We start from the raw sequence: 21,133 nt of genomic DNA on the forward strand, positions 1-21,133 counted from the left end.
GCCGCTCAGGCGCCCCTAAGTAGAAGGAGCAACAGAGGCAGAGGGAGAGAGAGAACCTAAAGCAGACTCCACTGAAAAAGAGCCAGACATGGGGCTCAATCTTGTGATCCTGAGATCATGACCTAAGCTGAAATCAGGAATTAGACCAACTAAGCCAACTAAACCCCCCAGGTGCCCCAGACACACAACTTTAAAATGCTAAGCTTCTATCACCTCTGATCACTGTCTTTAGCCAGGTTGTTTCTGCATTCAGACCTCTCCTGTTTGCTACTTTATTCATTTTGCCACCAACTTACGAAGTGCCAACTATGTGCCCAGACTGGGGTTACTTGGGTGGTGCTGGGATTATAGTAATAAATGAGTAAGGCACAGTCCTGCCCCCAACACCAGAGCATGTCAGATAAACAGACCACCAACCCTACAATGACAGTGGGATGGTAAGACTGAGGGCACCATGGGCTGCAGCCCAGGAGACTCACCTCTGCAAGGTAAGAAACACTGCCTTAAGAAAGTGGCTTCTGAGCAGTGAAGCTACATTTATTCTGAAATACCTTATAAGCCTTCCTTGTCAAGCTGGAAAGAAGAATGGAGCCCATTATCATGGTATTTATTCTATGTTACCTGGAAATTCTAGCAAATTCAACAAGACAACAAAAAGAAATGAGATTTGAAAAAAAAAAAAAAGCAGAAGAAAGAGACAAAAACAGTTATCATTTGTAGATGAAAATCTGACCTAGAAAACACATGCAAAAATTCAACTTAAGGGATGCCTGGGTGGCTCAGCAGTTGAGCATCTGCCTTTGGCTCAGGTTGTGATCCGGGGATCCCAGATTGAGTCCCGCATCCAGCTCTTTGCAGAGAGCCTGCTTCTCCCTCTGCCTATCTCTCTGCTTCTGTCTGTGTCTCTCATTAATAAATAAATAAAATCAAAGAATGGTGCTTAAAAAAAAAAAGTCAACTTAAAAACTGTTAGGAGAAATGGTAACTGTGACTGGATACAAAATAAATATTTTATTCCAGCACTGAATGGCAAAAATTACTTATTAACCACAAAAAGAAAAATAGTAACTATCGGGTGGAGAAGCTCCGCCAATACCTAAACCAAGTGATCCACATGAACTCCACTAGGAAGGACAATGGCATCGCTGAGAGATGCCTGAGAAGGGTGTGCATCCTCATGCTGGCATTCCAGCCCAAGATCCCGACCCCGAACCTCACCATCTCATCAGGACTTGGTCTAATTCAGCAAATCTAATTTGAGAGGCATCTGATAAAACAATTGTCCTGTTTTTTATTTTTAATTTTTTTTAATGTCAAGGTCAACACAAAGAAAGGCCAAGGAGCTGTCTCAGAATACAGAGACCAGAGAGGCTCCACACTGGACAGGATGCTGGATGCTGCCAAGTATGCTCCTGGGGCAGCTGACAGCACTGGTACCCGGGTCATGGATTAGAGAGCAGAACCGGAGTGAGGTCAGATTTCCTAAACTCAGTAACCAGGCTGTGGTTATGGAAGATATCCTTATTCTAAGGAAATATATATTATGGTACTAACGGAAAAGGGAGCATGATACATTTAACGGACTCTCAAATAGCACATATACACATAGGGAAATACTGAAGCAAACGTGGCAGGATGTTAAAAATTGGTGAGTTGTGGCCGAGGACAGGAGTTATTAGAACTAGTCTGAAGTAGTCTTGCAGTTTTCTGGAAGCTTGATATGTTCTCAAAATGCAAAATTTTAAACATAAATTAGTATTATAAAGCCCATACCAACAAAAAGAAAAGAAAACACACACACACACACACACACACGGCCCATCTTTCCTACATGGAAACACTAACCTTTTAGAAAATAATAAGAAAAAAAAGATCTTATTTGTATTGACTATCCCCAAGGCAAATATATAAAACACCTAGAATTAAGGATGCCTCGGTGGGTCAGCGCCTGAACGTCTGCCTTTGGTCCAGGGCATGATCCTGGGATCCTGGGATAAAGTCCCACATCGGGCTTCCTGCATGGAGCCTGCTTCTCTCTCTGCCTATGTCTCTGCCTCTGTGTGTGTGTGTGTGTGTCTGAGTAAATAAATAAATCTTTAAAATAAAATAAAATAAAAATAAAACAAAATAAAACACCTAGAATTAAACGCAACTTATTAAGAACCACAGGAACTCCACATAAAGAAAACCAGTAACATAAAGGTGGGAATTAATCTCAGTAAAGCATTATCATTGGTGTGGAGGAAGGTGTACAACCTAGAGCAAGGTGCACACTGTTTCTATAAAGGGCCAGACACGTACTGTTTTAGATTTTCAGGCCATACCATCTCTGTCTCAACTAAGCAGCCACAGAGACCATGTAAACAAATGGGCCTGGCTGTGTTCCCATAAAACTTTATTTATAAAACTAGAGTCTGCTGGGACTTGGCCCACAGGCTTAGTGTGCTGCCTGGATCTAAATGTGCTGAGCCTGGCTAAGTGTTCTCCAGATTGTTTCCTCTTCTTCCTGGACACACGGCCCTCCCTCGGAGTGGCCCTGCACTGAAGTCTCCTCACTCGCACACAAGCAGAAGTAGGATCCTCCCCATTTCCACTCCTGGCCTGTCAATACTCCTCCACACAACCCTCCTACAGCCTGGATTGCTGAGCTACCAATGATGGGTTTACCAGTCAGTGCCAGCCAGGGTTCCCTGATTTGCCACATGAAGGACATGTTTTTCAACCACTGATTAGTAACATTGATTTGGGACTTTCTGTGAGCCAGATATTGGAATTTATCTATGACAACAACCAGCAGGCCACAGAAGATTATATATATAAGCAAAAATCTACTGGATAAAGGCTTAGAGTCCTCAAAGTGCCAAGCACATGCTGGCAGTGGGATACAACGCTGTGCAGAGAGCTCAGCCCTGCCTTCATAGGACCTGTAGCTCCCTGCAGAAGACACCAACCAATGGTCACACCATATGAGACCAGCCATGTTGACAAGCGCCACCTGGTATGAACAGGTGTCTGTGGAGGCAGCACATAGGACAGACAGGCAGACACATGATACTCATGCATTTGTTTATAAAGGAATTTTAAAATCTGTGAGTATACAGTATTCCTATTATCGAGTTGGACTCAAAAGTAATCTATTGATAACCATATGCACAGTAACCCAGAGCTAGAAAGGGCCACAGAATTTTAGAAAAATTTCTCCCTATATCAGCAAATTTGTCTCTTCTCTTTATTACCCACAGGAATCATCTCTTCGGTCCCTTACTTCTTTCCTGGGGCTTCAAGAATGAGGGTAATAAAGGGGAAACTGTCCATTCTCATTTATCGGCAGTCCAGAGTAGTAGAAACTGAAGACAATGACTAATCTGTCTGGCCAGAAGACATTTCAACAAGTGTCTTCTGCAAAGGGTATGGTTGGGTGCTTCCTCACCTTGCACTGAGGAACCGCAGTGGGTCTGCTGGAGCCCCATGGCACAGGCTGGACCCATCGGTCTTCCTCACCTCGAAGCATACTGCAGAAAACATCTGTGCCTTGGAGGTGAGTGGGGTAAACTGAGGCAGCGGCTGCACCCAGGTGCTGCAGATCCAGACTTGCAAACTCTGCAAGGCCATCAGCATATGTGACTATTTAAACTTAAATGAACTTACAGACTAAAAATTAAAAATTGAGTTCTTAGCCCCATTTCAAATGCTCAACAGCCATACATGACTAGCGCCACCATCCTGGACGGCCCAGTCACAAAACATTTCTATCACTGCAGAAAGTTCTAGACTTTCCATGAGATCTCCTGCTGGATAACCTGAGGGTTAACAGGTATGGAAAATCTGTTCATATTGTAATTTGCAAAGAAAAATATAACTGCTAAGAAAGCCAGATATTCAGTAGTCTTCCCACATACTAGTTGCTGAGGCAGGGCTATAAATGTTCCTGGTTAATATGGAACCCAACCAAAGGGAGGTGGAAACTCTTAAGGGGAAGATGTTTTCTTTCTGTGATGAGTCACTGTTCCCAGCTTCAGGGATGTACCTGCCAAGCTAACCGGATATATTTATGTCCCCAAGGGTGGAGGTAGAGGAATACAAACTTCTGTTCATGTAACTTCGCAGCCTGCAACCTGTTTGCCTGCCGTCAGATTCCATCTTCACATTCTTTCTACATCAGCTCCACAGGGTTACTAGGTTCACAAGCTATTTCTCATGGACTGTATTTCAGCCACAGCTTCGTGGCAGCATATTGAAGGATCCTGAATTTCACCCATAATGCAACCACATCATGTGATAAGAGGGAGTATTCCTGGGAAGGCTTTTGATGGACAACCGGCCCCAGTAACTACCCACGCATGAGCTTGAGCTTGCACTTGAGTTACATATGGCTCACCAGCATGGTGGGCCTCTAGCAGAGGTCTTCCTGAGCAGCTCACTACGCCACTCATCGCCATGGATGTCCCACAACATGTCAACATGACGTATCTTACACAACTCCAACTGTGAAAGTTATAAAACCCAGAGTATTTGTGAAAGGGAGCAGTGCGAGAAGTACCAGGGAGGAGCCAGAGCGTACTCGATGTTTCTACTATTTGGAAAAGCAGTAAGTACTTTTTGTTCTTTTGATACAAATCACAAAAAGCAAAGCTTCTTTAGACTGGACAGAAGGCCAGTTTTATTCTCTACGGTACTGATTCACCATGAAGAGGGAAGAGAGATATCCACTGAGACAAACAGGACACTGGGGAGGGAGGGAATGTCTGTGTTTATCAAAAGTGGCATGGCTTTTGAAAAGTGTACTCAGAAGGGTTTCAAAAGAAATCCCAAATAGGGAATATCTCCATGAAAAAACACCTACTTCGTCTACTTCGTCACTGACGCCCCTTGAGGACTCTCATGGTTCTGGGTCCAGCCCCTTGTCCGTGCCTGCCCCTGAGGACCCCGCTCCCGGGGCTGAAGGGAAACAGCAGGGAGGTCACCAGAAAACCAGCAAGGGAGATGGACAAGCATACCTATGCCCGATCTGCTCATGGGAAAACAGAAGAAATAATGGACGAGCCAGACAGCCCCAGCCAAAGTCACCAAGAATCGACCCCACACACACACAAAAAATACTAAATGAAAGCCAAGTTACATTATGAGGTGCTAATAAGGCCAATGACTACATTATAAGGCTTTTAAATTTTCTGTTAAAATATACTGTCAACTCAACCTTTACAGTAAATTTCAAAATTAAACTACATCAAAATGCCTCATCCTTTCAAAGATTTCTATTTTCAAAAACATGATCTTTTGAGTTTGAGGAGGATGAAATGAAATTTGCCAACTCAAAGATAAGACAGGCTTTTCTTTATATAACAAGACATGTTGACATTAGAAGATCTGCATAATTCAATCAATATTCTCCCAAAAATCAGGGCATAAGTTACAAAACCACATATGGGTAATAAAAGATTTATTCAAAATGCAAGACAGAGTGATGGATTTTAATATAACAGAGTACAGAAAGTCCACTGATGATGTTTCAGATTCCACAGCTCAACTGACCTTTAAGACACTACTGACTATTAAGTTTTGGTGAGACATCAAGGAATGCCATCTGCAATCATCAGAAAGTCCACCAAAACAGCTCACCCTCTTCCAGCCCATAACTACGTGGGGCTGGACTTTCTCCCCATGCTTAACCGAAAACCACCTATCACCATAGTTAAGAGCACAAGCAGCCATGAGAGTCCAGCTGTCTTGTAGCAAGCCAGATGGTAAAGACTTACAAAAAACAAATACCCCTATTCTAAATTTCTTTGTTTTGAGAATTACAGTGACTTTATCATAAATAATTATTCTGGAGATACGTTTATTATTGCTAATTTTGAATGGATTGATGAATATTTAATTTCTTGGTTCTAATGTCTAATGCGGTGAGGGTAACAGGCCCCACACAAACCAAAGCTCACTGGGGTCCCCAGTAACGTGTAAAGGTGTGAAAGGGCCATGGGAGCCAATGCCTTGCGTCTGGCTGGCACAAAGGCAAAGGGTACCTGGAGGGAAGAGGTGGCAGGCCACTGTCAGCAACACCGGGACCTGTGCTAAGGGGCAGGACGGGCCCTACGGGTTCCTGGCAGCTGCTGTGGCTTCCAGCAGGAAGGCGATGAGGTCAGAACCCTGTTCAGCGCACACGTGCGGAAGGACGAGAACCCTCCCTGCCAAGGAAATAAACGCAAGAGGAGCTTGTGCCTTTCTGGGCAGGCTTAAACATGTCACAGATGACTAAGGGAGAAAAGTTTCTTCTTAATCAAACCATGTATAAAATACCCATCTTTTTTCCATGTGCTTCCCAGAAAGTATTCATAGGAGAAGCCACACGTTTCAATCAGCTCATAATTTAGTGCTTGAACAGTTACGTCCAAGAAAGGCAAAACCCACACTAATTCATTTCCATCCTGCTGTCAGCCGCCTAGGAGTGGGTCCAGCGAGGCCTGAGGGGCACCTGCCATCCTCATGGCCTCTGTCTGGGCTCCCGAGCAGCACAAAGCATGCTCTCATGGCCTCCCTTCATATGGTCACCAAATACGTTCACACTCAGAGATTCCACTTTCTGTCCTTTAAATCCATCAGGAGCTTTTTACCAGAAAACCGGAAACTTGCAAAAGGTGATAGCAGTACCAAGCATTAACCACGAAACCTAGCAGTCACAATGCAAGGGCCTACTTCCAGGAAATCAAAGTAAAAGCATTTCTATAATCCTCTCATTTTAATATGAAATGCTTTAAATGTAGGGTAATTATGGAGATGAGGCATGGCTGTAATTTGAGTTGTCACTAATTTACCAAGTTTATCCCCTGACATTCACAAGATGCAAAAACAGCAAATAGTAAATTACTGTATCTACAAATCAAAAGCTTTCGTTTCCTCTCGGCACATAATTTTAAACATAGCTGTGTCTCTTTTGAAACATTAACCGTGAACATCATTAAAACTCTACACAATACCCTTTTAGCATCCACCAATCCCCTTCCCTTATTAACAACAAAGGCTTTCATAAATTTATTTAAATTGGATTCAGCACATATGTCATAACATCTTTCTCATAGACTGGTTTCTAAAATACTATATATGTTTTCCTCTATGGGTGATAAGCCCAAAAACCTCAGCATGAACTAAGTGTTGGAAAGTGGCCCATATTTTTATTAACAAAGATTCGGTATACTAGCTCCCAATTCACTACACTCCCATAAACCTTTTTAAAGTAAGCGTTTTATAAGACGACCGAGTAACTCTGAACAAATATATGTGATCTATGATAGCTGCCCATGAGCAAGAAAACTAGAACCAAGAGTTTATTTCTCAAAAATGCACATTCGGGGTTTTGGCCATGCTATCCAGACATGATGCAGCTGAACCTACTGCTTCCTTTCCTTTTGCTGAGTGGCTCCTCCTGCCAGGGTCCTGGTGTCTGCACGGGGTGCTCCAGCTTCCACACCCACGCGGGCACCAGACTGCAATGTTTCTCCCTCAGAGGCTCTTCGGGCTACTGCTCTTCTCCCAGGCCAGGTCTCCTGGCAGGTGGGCTCTAGCGGCACACAGCCTGCACCCCTCCCAGTAGACGTGCAGACGTCCCCTCTTCATTGGCCCACCTGTGTACATGGGGCCAGCACAGTCTCGGGCATCACAGCTTCCCTTCTGGGCCTCTGCAAGCCAGCTGAGCTGACACCCTCTCCTGTCCCAGGTGCAAACCCCCCACAGCACGCAAGCCAGCAGCTGGGCTGACTGGCCATGACGGCAGCTTTGGGTCAAGGAGGGACCCCCAGCCCCCAACAGATGTGGAGGCACGGTGTCCAGGATGAGTGGGGGAATGGAACACAGTTACTGTTGCTTGGATGCTGCTGTCAAGTCTGGGGCAGTTTCCAACTAATTTCAAAATGACTTCAATCTGATAACTACTTGTGTGATGGTTAGTAACTAATTCCACACTTTTCAAGTGACCGGTTGGAACAGCACTTGGAAACTCTACAAAACAAACACGTATGTAGTCAAACGCTGTGGGGTCACAATCAGTCATTTTCCATCTGGGTCCACTCGCAGAAACTGTGATCCCTCCCCCAGGCCACTCACGACACGTCCTTCACTGGGTGGAGGGCACCAGTGCGGCCAAGCACATGTGCTGGCAGCCAAAACAATCAGCCACGGTACAGGCAAGGACCACGGGAAGGTGCTAAGGGAGAAAAACAGACATCTCTGCTTTCTGACAGACACATGCTCTACCACCTAGGAGGCAGTTTCTGGCAAAAAAAAAAAAAAGAAAAGAAAAGAAAAGACAAAACAAAACCATCTAACCTGTGTCTAATCAAATCTCTTGGTCCTTCAACCAATTCACAGTAAGTGGACACCATGAGAATCCAATCTGTAAACGCAGACGGTGGAAACTACACAGGACAGATGACCTGTCTTTTCAGCGATGAAACAAGAGAGACAGATGGAGTCTATAGATGACAAGAGATCTAAGTGACACCAACCAATCATTCTGTCTGCACCTGATTTAGTTCCTGATCCAAATAACACGCCGTAAGAAAGAAAATTCATCAGACAGCAAGGGAAGTGCGAACATTGCGTGGATGTTTGATGCCAGTAAGAAATTATCATTAATTTTAAAGGTGTGATCGTGACATCACAGTTAGGATTTTTAAAAAAAAGATCGTTTATCTTTTACTGAAGCAGTTTACACACAAAATGACATGACATCAATGACCTGCTTCCAGGTAAGTGAGGGCCAGAGCAATGATGAGTCTGGACAAAAGTAAAGCAAGCTAGGTCACGACATGCTACCACTGATGGCGGTGATGGCTATGGAAAAGGTTGCCACTCTATTTTTATGTTTGAAATTTTCTGTAACAGAAAGTGTTGGAAAAAAAAAAAAGCCACGCTCATCACAGAAAGTCTGGGAAACACAGAAAAGGAAAAAGAAAAGAAATAATCCCATGACTGTACTACTCACGGAGGCTACCATAAACACTTCTTGTTCTTACTGTAATCAATTAGGTGGTCCACATTTACTACAAATGTGTTTAAGAAAAACAAAGGTTGGGAAAAAAAAAAAGAGCAAGAGAGGGGCTGTGTACGGGCCTTCTTCTGTATGTTTCACACATAACATGTATCCCAAATTCCAAATTTGATTGTATAAAGAACTAGTCTCTCTCTCTCTTTCTCTCTCTCTCTCACACACACACACAAACCACTCCCACCCATCTGACCCTAAAAGGCAGTCCACATGTCCCAGGGGGAAGAAAATCATGTCCACATGTCCCCACCTCAGAAAATCACGTGAAACCGATGACAAGGCTTTCCCCACGGAAGCTGCGAATTCATTCACTCAGATGTTCATCCAACAAACAACTCAGTTGTACACCTACTGCCAGCCAGGCCCTGCACTGTGTCTCCAGTGAAAGATAACTATTCTTGGGCCAGCCCTCAGGGAGCTCACGGGCTGGGAGAAATGCTAGACTCGTGGCCCTGGGAGAAATGCTAGACTCGTGGCCCAGGAGGCTTTGCCAAGTCAAGTAAGGTGGCTGCTAAGTTATAAATGATGTGCCCACCCCTCCCAGGGAACATCCAGTGGACTCAGCATGGTGCAGCTATATGGTAGGAGACCAAGACCAACTTTAAGTGTGTCACAAGGAATTGTTTTCCTGTCAATAATTCAAAAATACTGAAGTTTTGGGAAGATGTACTTGTAGTAATAATAAATGGGGATAAGTTCTGGGATTCCTCTTAACTGCATGCTTTCTTGGGTGGCAAAGAAGAGGGAGGAATGGCACAGTGGGAGCTGCCCCTGGGAGTAGGAGGTGTGTGCAATGCCCCCCAGCACAGATGTTAACCATCGGGAGGGTGTGCCTATCACCATGACGCAAAACAAAACAAAACAAAACAAAAAAAACCTCCAAGGCTCATGCACCACACTCCACTAAATCCTAGTGTAGCCAAGTCCACAAAATGCCAGCACAATAAGAATTTTAGATTTATGGTAAAGAAATTCATAGCTTCGAATATTAATGGCAAAACCACATACCAATACCCAAGAGGAACCAGACAGTAATTACCACTTTTCTGTAAAAGTCAATAATGAATTTCCCATTTTGGAGTGACAAAAATGTACACATTCAACTTCCTTGCACTGAATTCATTAAAATTTCCTGATTATTTTCTAGTGGTGGGCTGAAGAGCCTCAATCGAGCTCTAAAATGAAGTTTACAACAGCCCACTCCATATATGGAGCCACTTAGGTTTATACTCTCTAAAATAGAGAAAAACATAAACTGGCTCAAACCGCTAAACACATTAGTCAACAGGCTTTGCCAGTTTTTAGAAGCAAACAGGGAAAGGGAGACACAGACACTGCTCCCCCCGCCCCGTGTTTCTCCTTCTGCCTGTTTGTTGTCTTCTTGTGAATTTTACATCACTGCCTACATGCAGACTGCTCAGTAGCATAGCTGAAGTCAAGTAGAGGTACAGTGGGGCACAGGACCCAGTCAGAGAGCCGCCAAACACCCAGGCTGTCAGCCACAGCACGGTGCTCTGAGACGTGCCCACCAAGAAGGCAGGCCCCTTGAATGCAAACCTGCCAGGGGCCGCCAACACCCGGGCCACGTTACACACAACAGACCTGGTACTGGCCTATCCGGAGGATGATCTGAGGCCTCGGTGGGCTGGCATTCCTTCCCCTTGAGTTAGAGAAGATATCAGGGCGCACAGGACTCAGTAAGCTAGGTCCCTGTCAGGAGTGTACTACTGCTCAGCAGCTGGGCAGGGAGCTCTGAAAAATCTGAGGGAATCACGTAAAGGTGCGTTAAGAAGAACAGGCCTCTAAGAGCTCCGGGGCAGGGAGGGGATGGTGCTGTGGTGCCTGTCACTTTCTCAGGAGAGAAGTGACTGGCCCTAAAATGTATTTAATGGCCCAGAATGGAGACCTTGCAGGTTGTGGTAAAAAGAATAAAGCAGTAACAAACATGGGATAGAATAACTTTGTTACTCACCAAGTCCGGATGGAACACAACACACAACACAGGGTGTTTGTAAGATAAAGGTATGTTCTCCCTCACACCCTAAGAGGGAGTGAGTTATTGATGTTGCACGGGAGAACTGTTCAATGGCAGTATTTACAACAAAACACACCAAGACCCTAAGGAGGGGAGAAGTTTACAGAAGCAAGCCTTTGGCGCTGGGAATCACCCCAGAAAAAAAAAAAAAAATCCCCTGCACTCTCTCATGAAAGAATAATCAGGCCGTCAGAGACAACTCTGGTACAGGAAACCGTTTGGAGAAATATAAACACAAGTGAGGGGTTAAAGGCACTTACTACACAGAAACAGAAAGTGCCCGAAGAGGAAGCAGGGTAGTTAAACAGGCTTTCTCCTGATCAACAGATCTTGAGAAAGCAAGGATTACAGGGGCGCAGCCCATGGGGGAGAAGACAAGGGAGAGTGAGTGAATGTCACTAAAAGCACCCACGGGGACTTGATGGCCCTGCCACCCGCAGTGCTGCAGTTGGGGGGTGGAGGCCTGCCTTCTCCCCGCCCTGCGCCCCCCATGCCTTGCTGCTTCCCCTTCTGGCTCAAGAATCCCAGGTGTGCCAAGGAAGGCTGGAGCACTAGGCACTCCGGTCCTGTCCCAGGGGCCTCATCTCCAGGGACCCTGAGGACACTTCCTGTCCTGTCCTCCGGTGCTCAGGATGGGAACATCCCTTCCCAAGTCGCTGCCATCCAGACCTGACCCCTGCTACGGAAACCACCTGATGCTATCCTTTCCAGTACTGCGTGCAGGGGTGACCCCGGAATCCAAACGTGGCAGGGAGTGGGGCGGCGCTCGGGACCCAGGCTGGGCGAGGGTCAGGCGTGCCCTCCGGTGCACACGCCTGGCAAGGGGCAGAGGCCACCCGGACGGCTCAGGCCAGGCGGGGGCGGGGCGGCCCTCGGAGCCCAGGGCCAGGGCAGGGTGGGGGTCGCAGGTGTACGCAGGGTGCAGCTCGAGCACAGACTGCACCTGGGTCGGAGGGTGTCCCCGAGGCCCACGCTGGGCGGGGTCGGGCCGGGGCTGCCCTAGGCCGGGCCGGGGATCCCGGCGGCGGTGGCGGCGGCGGACCTCCGCGGAGGCCGGGGGTGACCCCGGGGTCGGGGTCGGGGTCGGGGCCGGGGCCGGCGGGGCCGCGCGGCACTCACTGTTTGGGCAGCTGCAGGGCGGGCGCGCCGCGCCGCTGGAAGGCCCCGTCCACGAAGACTCCGTTCTTGCCGAGGCAGCGCAGATAGAAGTGCGGCTCCTGGAAGCTGAGCTGCAGGTGGCGCCGGGAGATGAAGCTCGACAGGCCCATGCTCAGGTCCACCGAGCCCTGCGACGAGTTGCGGCCGATGGTGACGCTGGGCTGCCGCATGAGGAACTCGAACTCGCGGCCCTCGAGGCGCGCCAGCGCGGGCCCGGGGCTCCGGCGCACCGAGGCGGCCGCCGCGGCCACCAGGGCGTCCCCCGCCGCCCCCGCGCCGCCCGGGCCCGCCGCCGCCGCGCCCCCCGCGCCCCCCGCGGCCCCCGCGGCCCCCGCGATCGCGCCCGGCAGCGGCGGCGGCGGCGGCGGCGGCGGCGGCGGGGGCTGGGCGGGCGGCGGCGGCGACGGGGCGGCGGGCCCGGGCGGCGCGGGGGCCGCGGGGGCGGCGGCGGCGGGGAAGGCGGCGGCGGCGGCGGCGGCGGCGCACAGCACGGGGCTGCAGGGCGCCGAGCGCAGCGCCAGCAGGGCGCGGGCCCCGCTGTCCTCGCCGACTTCGGCCATGTTCGCGCAGCTCCGAGCGGCCTCCGGCGGCGGCGCGGCGGCGGGGGGCGGGGCTCCGCGGGGCGCGGGCGGACGCGGCATCCCGGGCCGGATCGCGGCGGAGCGGAGCCGACCCCGAGGCCGCGCGCGCTCCCGGGGCGGGCGGGGCAGGTGTCCCCGCGGGGGCGCGCTGCCCCGCCCCCGCCCCGCCCCCGCCCCCGCCCCCGCCCCCGCCCCCGCCCCGCCGCGCCCGACTCCGGCCGCGTCCCGGAGGGACCCGCCCGGGGAACCCCCAGAAATCTCGCTGGAAAGTTTTGCCCCCCCTCCCCCTCCGGGTCCCCGGGGACCGGGACAAATGAACTCCGCAGCCTCCGCGGGGGCGCCCCTCCCAGCCGCTCCCTCCGCCCACCCTCCCCTGAGATCACACTCCAGCACCCGAAGGAAGGGTTTTCGAACTGTAACTGAAGTGTGCCTAAGGATGCTTGCGATCCCTGATGCCCCGTGTGCGTTTTTGGAGTCACTTATTCATTCAACAAACATCCAGATCAACTATCCGGGGACCCACGCTTGGCACCAGCTTGAGGGCTGCGGACACCGCCTGCGCTTTAAATCGCCTACCGGCTGGCTCATCGGGGAGGCCAGTGGGGCATCAGGGCTGCGGCCCCTTTACTGCTTCAGTGTCCTGCTCATGCCTTCCTCCTTCAGCCAGGTCCCCTAGGAGAGGTGGCAACGTCCCCACATTTCCATCCTTTAATAATAATGGAGCATGAGAACCCGGACCCTCCCTGGTGGAGCTAACGGTTGGGTGGGAGCTGCAGACCTGAGTCAAGTGTGCATACTAGTAAATGCCGGGAGTCCCGTGAGGCAGTGCTGGGTGGGGACCTGCGAGTGTGCCCGGAGATGCCCCCCCTTCCCATGGGAAGCTTGGCTGCTTCCTCCGTTTTCCAATGGACCTGCACTCTATATATTGGGCCAATCACCATCTGAGTGAATTACATAGGTACACAGAGCTGGGTGTGTGTGGGGGGTAAGTAACACATTTTTATGAAAAGCTGTAAGAAGAGAACCTACTTGACGGAGAAGGACAATAAAAATGAGGTCAGGGATCCCTTCCCTAAGGAATGACACTTACTACAAGGATGATTGCCAGGGGGCAGGGGGATGGCATGCCAGCGAAGGAACAGCATGCCTTAAGGAAGGGAGCATGGAACCCTCAGAGGATTGATAGGTCACTGGGGATGGAAGAGAGAGTGATCACGTCAGCTGAACCCGATTAGGCAAAAAGAGGCTAAAGGGCCCTTTGGGTCATGTAGGGATTTAGGTCTTATCCCACCAGCCATGGAAACCACTGAGGGGTTTCTGGCAGAAGGGCAGCATGCGGAACCACATACTTGAAATGGAATCACTGGCTGTTGTGTGGAGCCTGAATCTGGATGGGGTGAGTGACTGCAGGAGGCCACTTGGGAAGCTGGTAGAGCCCAGGCCAAGGGGGTGTTCAAGGAGCAAGGTGGACAGAAGATGGGGGATTTGGGCAATATTTATATCATACAAAGGCATTGACATCCGCTCTGGTGGTAAGAGGTAAAATGGTGCAGTCACTTGAGAAAACAATATGGCAGGTCCTCAAAACATTAAACATAGGATGACCATACTATCCAGCAATTTGACTTCGATGTATAAAACCAAAAGAACGGAGAGCAGGGATTTGAAAAGGCATTTGTGCACCTATGTTCAGAGCAGCATTATTCACAACTGCCAAAAGGTGGGAGCCATAGTTCCATCAACACTTGTGGGATATGCAGCCAATGGAATATCACTCAGCCTTAAAAAGGAAGGAAACTGTCACCTGCTATCGCATGAGTGAACCTTGGCACTGTGCTAAGAGAAATCACCTGGCTCCAGAAAGGCAAATACTGTAAAATTCCCCTTCTAGAAACTTCCTAGAGTAGTCAGGTTCTTAGAGGCACCGTAGTAGAAGGGTGGGTGTCAGGGACTAGGCGAGGGTATAGAGGATGGAGAGTAAATGGCGACAAAGTTTCAGTTTTACAAGATAAAGAAGTTTTGGTGATGGATGGTGGTGATGGTTGCACAATAACGTGAATGTACTCAACACCACCCAACTGTATACTTAAAATGGTTAGGATGGGAAAATTCATGTGATGTATCTTAAAACGCTCTCTCTCTCTCTCTCTCTCTGTGTGTGTGTGTGTATATATATAGGGAGAGAGAGAGAGAGAGAGCCTGAGTCTCCCTCTGCCTATGTCTCTGCCTCTCTCTGTGTCTCTCATAAATAAATAAATAAAATATTTTTAAAAAAGATATACAAATGACAGATAAGCACAGAAAAAGAAGCTCAACATATCACTTTTTAGGAGAAAGTGAAAACAACATCGAGATATCACTAGACATCTATTAAAATTATTTAAAGGAAATGATGAAGTCAACCATTGTTGCCAACTTGGAGCAGCAGGTGCTCTCCTACATAGCAAGCGCTTGAGGAAATACTCTGGTAGTTTCTCATGAAGTTCAGCAACCTGACCTGATGGCTGGCAGTCCCATCACTAGGCTTTAACCCAAGTGAAATGAAAACTTGTGTTGACACAAGAACCTGTACACAAATACTCACCACCAAACACTGGAAACAACTGTCCAACTGAACCTCAACTGGGGAATGGATAAACAAACCGCCATACAACCACGTGATGGGATTCACTGCATCAATGAAGAAGAGCCAAGTGCAAACATACAAAACACCATGGATGAACCCTGAATGCCCTGGGTATACTTTCATTTATAGGACATTCCGGGCAAAGCGAAACTATAGAGACAGAAACAGAGGAGCAGTTGCCCGGGGCTGGTGTCTGGGGAGAGGCTGACCACAAAATGACATGTGGGGATGTTGAGGGTGAGGGGTGACTGTGATGGCGATTGTATGATTCTGTGTACCTGTCAAAAGTAGCAAAACTGTGCACTAAAAAAGGTGAATTTTCACTCTATGTAAATAGTACCTTTTTACAAATTAAAACAACAACAACAACAACAACAACAACAACAACTCTACAGAGCTTGTGTTTATAGACATCCCCTTCCCCAAAGATGAGGAGCCATGCTGCCCAGTTCAGAAGCCAGGAGCCACAAGTGGCTATTTACATGTATATTCTAATTCAAATGAAGTAAAATTAAACATTCAATTCCTCAATGGCACAAGCCATGTTTCCAGGGCTGGATCTGGAGATTTGTGTGGTTGCTGTGCTGATCCCTGCAGATAAAGGACATTCCCATCATTGCAGAAAGTTCTACTGGCCAAGCTGCTCTGAGGGTGGGGTGTGGCAGGGCTAATGCCTCTGCCCTCTCCTCTCTTTATCTTCCAACATCAGGAAGCATGCCAGGCAGCGCATGCCAGGCACATAGTAGCTGCATAAGACCCACAAAGAAGCAATGCCGTGGGCCCCCCAAAGCTCCAAGGGGTTCTCACTTGGACTGGAGTGGATGTGTGCCAAGCAGCAGAGCCCCAGCACAAGACCGGAGACTTACAGGACCCTCCGCCCTAGAGTTGGCTGGTCTCAAGGCAGGTGGATGGGGCTGAGGAGGAGAAGCCTCAAAGTCTGGAAGCTGCCGGTCCACACTAGAATCCTCAAGGGGCTGGATTAACATGCGGGAATGCCTGGGGAACCCAGACCCTTGTCTTCTCACCCTTTTCCTGTCTGCTGAGTGTCACTTCCTGCCACGGCCATATCCTTCTGGGATCCTTCCCCGGCCCCAGTACTGCTTCCTGCCTGTTTGCTGAGTTGCGAGGCCCTCATGTCATGCAGCCACTGGACCTCTGGCCGTTACTAAGCGGGACTGCACTTCTGTACAACTGCAAAAGACAGCCGCAGAAGGACAGAGAGAGAGAGAACAGTATTCTATAGAAACACCTCCTTCCCCATTTGAGACGGCAGCCTAAAAATCCGAGAGTCATGAACCCTGTGTCTGGAGCTCACTGGGAGCAGGCTGACTTGTTTTTCTTTTACATCCTACTGGCCCCAGCTACCCTATCATTCCTGAAACACCAACACAGGGAGAACGGTGTCTGACTTTGACAGCACAGGACACTTGTTGAAACCAAGGCATGGGTGGAAAGTACTCTTGATGGAATACACTAGTGTGGGCACTTAGAAAAAGAGATAGGCTGTGGGTCGCTCATCTCCTGTTGTGTGATCAATGGTTCCAACATGCAGTGGCTTAAAACAGAAACACACGTGTCACCCCACAGTTTCTGTGCATCGGGAACTGGGGAGCGACTCTGCTGGGCAGTTCTGGCTTGGGTGGGAGGGATTCTCTCACGAGGTTGTGTCTGGCAAGATGTTGGTCGGGGCTGCATCTTCTGCAAGTTTGCCAGAGCCTGGAGGATCCGCCTCCAAGGTGGTAGCTCAGGCTCCTGGCAAGTCAGTGCTGTTACTGCCTGGAGGCCCGAGTCCCTTATCAGCTGGGTGACCTCTCCGCAGGGCCGCTCGAGCATCCTCCAACACGGCGGCTGGCTTCCCTTGGAGTGAAAGCTCCCAGAGAGAGCAAAGAGGGGGCTGCGAGGTCTTTTTATGATCCTCAGAAGCCCTGCTCTGCCATTTCTACAATATCCCTATGGTTACAAGATCAGCCCAATTCAGTACAGGACAGGACTCCACAGGAGCATGACCACCAGGAGGGGAGCTGAAAGGAGGAGGAGATGCTCCATACATCTATTTAGCCACCAGATGATATGCGGGTGATGACAACGGGAGCAGTCTGAAGGAGGCCAGCTCTGAGTTGGAGTTGAGGTGCCACATTAAGATGAAGCAGCATGAAGGTACGCTGGAGGGGCCAAAGACTTTGGAGCCTGCTCCTCTGTTAACCAGCTGTGTGACTGTGGACAAGTTATTTGGCATCTCTGGGCTTCAGCGTCCTCTGCTGTGACATGGACTTAGGGGCGTGTGGGAGAGCTTAAAAGAGAATATCAATGGGGCTGCAAGACCCTCAGGAACCCACTGCTGTCACTTCAAGAAAGGCAGAGTGTTTTACAAGAATAGACTTGGAAATGAGGAAAGCAAGACTCTGAGCCCCAAGGCCAGCTCCATGGAAGCTCTCAGAAGCTGCTCAGCCTGGCAGGCCTTACAAAGTCGAGTGCTCTGCACAGATTGCAAGGGGATGTGCACAATGGATGTGCCAGCGGATATTTTTTTCTGGTATTTACTGTGAAGACCTGATGGGCCTCTGGCAGGGAAACTCATGAGGAGAGTCAGGACCCCCCAGGAGTGAGTTTTTAGCTATCAGACTTGTCCTTGCTGAGCCTCCAGCACTGCATCATGGAGGGGTGGCCTTTCCTATACCCGCCCTGTGCCCCTGGTGCTTCCTGTTCTCGGGCTTGTGCTCTGGGAAGTTGTGGTTCTCTGCACCCACTGTCTCCCCAGTTTGTGGACAGAGGTTGGTCCCAAGGCCTTGCTTTTCTGATGGATCTAGGATGAGGCTGTTCATTTTCTGTACGTTCAGCCTTTCTCATGCAGCATGGATGGAAGTGATGACATCTCAGCTCCTGGCACGAGGGACTGGCAACAGGAAGTAATTGTAAGTGATCATTCAGCAGCTCTGTTTCTGCTTCTCAGCCGAGGTTCTGTGCCTCTACTCCCACCACTAACAGCTCAGTTCCCTATTAGCGCAAGTGCCAGCTTTTCTAGAGAGCGGTCTGAAGGGCCCCATTAATCACCTCTGTACCTGGTGAACAGGATCAAGCCAGGTTTGCTGTCCTTGGGTTAGTGAAGCATTATAGTCTAGGGACGTGGTGACCATTCTAAGGCTGCACGATCCCGAATACATGCAGGAATGCCTGAGGGATAGTTTATCGCCCCTGTGTTTCCAACACGCAGCCACCAGCCACATGTAGCAATCGAGCATTTGAAATGTGGCTAGCCCAAAATGAGATGTGCTATAAGTGTAAAATACAGTCTACATGGATTTCAACTACTTAACGTAAAAAAAAAAAGCCAAATACTATTAACATATTAATAGCTTTATATCGGTTACAGTTTGAAATGATAATATTTGGGATATACTGGGTTAAAGTATAATACTAAAATTAATTTCACCTATTTCTTTTTACCATTTTAATGTAGCTCTAGAAAATTCAGAATTACATCTGTGCCTCTCCACTGACACACTGCATTTCTGCAGGACAATGTGTTAGCGGCCAGTGGAACTTCTTTGGTCCAATAGATGTTTCTGTCTTCATGATGATGCTTTCGATTTGTGTTTGAGCAGAGCAAGGGCTCCTAGCTATCAATTTGGTATCTCTGTGTGGTATGTATTTCTTCCTCTTTTACTTGTGAAATCTCCTTATGCAGGGTCCAAGCGGCCTGCGCCTGTAGCTGAATCTGCCTGAGGGAGGCGCAGATACCGAAGGAACATGCAGAGTGTCTGGCAAGCTGCATGCCGTGTCTGCCCTGGGGTGCTCTGGTTTTCAGCCACGGAAACCAACACTAGCCAACTTAAACAAGAAGGAATTTATCAGCGTGATACTGGGCAGTTCACAGAACCAAAGAAAGCCAAGAAAGACCCAGGTTTCAGAAAAGCATAGGAATCACCGGCCATGGGGATTTAGAGCAGCAGCACCCCAAGGCTGCTCTCTCTGCTGGGTGGGGGGTTGTGTGCGGCAGGGGCTGGTGGGGATCCATCAGCTCAGGCTTCTTGCACCATCCATTCCACACAGCCAAGCTGAGCGGAGCAGGAATGCCCAGGAGACAGAGGCTGATTGGCTGGCAGGGGCTCTGCTGGGCCCAGGTCTGGGCCAAAGGTGGGCAGCCCCTGAAGACGCAAGCAGAGGCTGGCTCTTCCTCAAAGCAAAGTCTGGCCACTGTTAGCGGAAAGGGGAGGGTGTGCTGAGCAAGCAGAAACAATATGTATTCACTGGCTCATTCCAACCCGATTTCGTCAGTGACCACTGGAGCACTCCGCCAATTCAGCTTTTTTTTTTTTTTTTTAAGAGACTCTTAAGTTCATCTTTGAAAACTTTGAAACATGGAAACGTGTAAAACATGTACAAAAAAAGGACAGAATAATAAAATAGTCTCCACGGATCCATCATCCAGCTTCCACGAGGATCAACGTATATGGTCAGGCTTGTTTCATCTGTAAGCCATCCAGATCCTCCTGAATTATTTCAGAGCAAATCTCAGGCATTATATCATTTCCTGCAGCTCTGTGTGTATCTCTACAAGGGTTTTTTTTTTTTTTTAAACATAACCACAATATTATCACTCATAAAAGAATCCCAACAATGCTGTACTATTACCACATTTCTGGCCAGTGTTTAGATTTTCATTTTTTAGCAACTTTATGAAGGTGTAATCTCCATAGCAAATTCTCACAGTTAGTGTAGTCCCATTCCGTCTTTAAATATTATCTAGAACGTTTCTGCCACCAAAATGCTCCCTCATGCCTTTCTGCCGCCAGTCCTCACTTGGGAAAACAGTCTAGTGAAAAGTTAAACATACACTCAGCGTGCACCCCAGCACTTCTATCCCTAGGAATCTACTCGAGAGAAATGAAAGCACATGTCAAAGACTATCCCATGAATGTTTAGAGCAGACTTATTCATAAAACCCAAACTGGAAACGATCCATATGTCTATCAACAAGTGGGCTGATTTTTTTTTTTTTTTTACCAGCATATTCCTACAATCAAGCGCCATCAGTACTAACAAGGATGGACTGTTGATACATGCGACAGTGTGGATGAACCCCAAGCCTGGTGTTTAGTGAAAGAAGCAGACAGTGGAGCACATAATGAATGATTCTGTGCATGGGAAATGGGGAAGAAGGGAACACTTCAGAGGAGAAAGCATATCGGGGCTGTCTGGGTGCCCCTTCTGGGAACTCTTCCCTAGCCTCACTCCTCGGAAGCTCTAGCATAACCTTCCACACTGGAAGCTGGTGCTTTCAGTTCTGCAATCCCAGCTGCCCCCAGACAAGGGCACCCTAGGCTTGGCTACTTCCAGAAATAAATGTAGAGAGAACAAGATACAAATTTAGATACTAGGAAATATCTATCCTGCCCACATGCATGTTAAGGATCAGTATTCATGTCTTTTTCTTTTTTAAAGATTTTATTTATTCACTCATGAGAGACACACAGAGAGTCAGAGACATAGGCAGAAGGAGAAGCAGGCTCCCTGCAGGGAGCCTGATGCAGGATTAAATCCTGGGACCCCGGAATCACAACCTGAGCTGAAGGCAGGTGCTCACCACTGAGCCACCCAGGCGTCCCATGTCTTCATGTCTTAAAACAATACTTTGCTTCTATCATGTTCAAAGTTGTTTTTTTGCTTTTGTTTTAATCTGATTTGCTAGCAGA

General features: G+C 48.6%; 1 protein-coding gene across 1 annotated transcript in view; it reads right to left on the minus strand.

Moving 5' to 3' along the window:
• Positions 1–12,824, minus strand: part of FOXK1 (forkhead box K1) — a 67,954-nt gene extending 55,130 nt beyond the window's left edge. Inside the window, exon 1 of the mRNA XM_025426322.3 lies at positions 12,195–12,824. Within this exon, the coding sequence (XP_025282107.2) occupies positions 12,195–12,793 (599 nt within the window). The 5' untranslated portion in view covers positions 12,794–12,824. The remainder of the gene's footprint in view (positions 1–12,194) is intronic.
• Positions 12,825–21,133: the final 8,309 nt, after the last annotated feature.

This window comes from Canis lupus, chromosome 6 (genome assembly GCF_003254725.2).
Source record: "Canis lupus dingo isolate Sandy chromosome 6, ASM325472v2, whole genome shotgun sequence".
Lineage (NCBI taxonomy): Eukaryota > Metazoa > Chordata > Mammalia > Carnivora > Canidae > Canis > Canis lupus.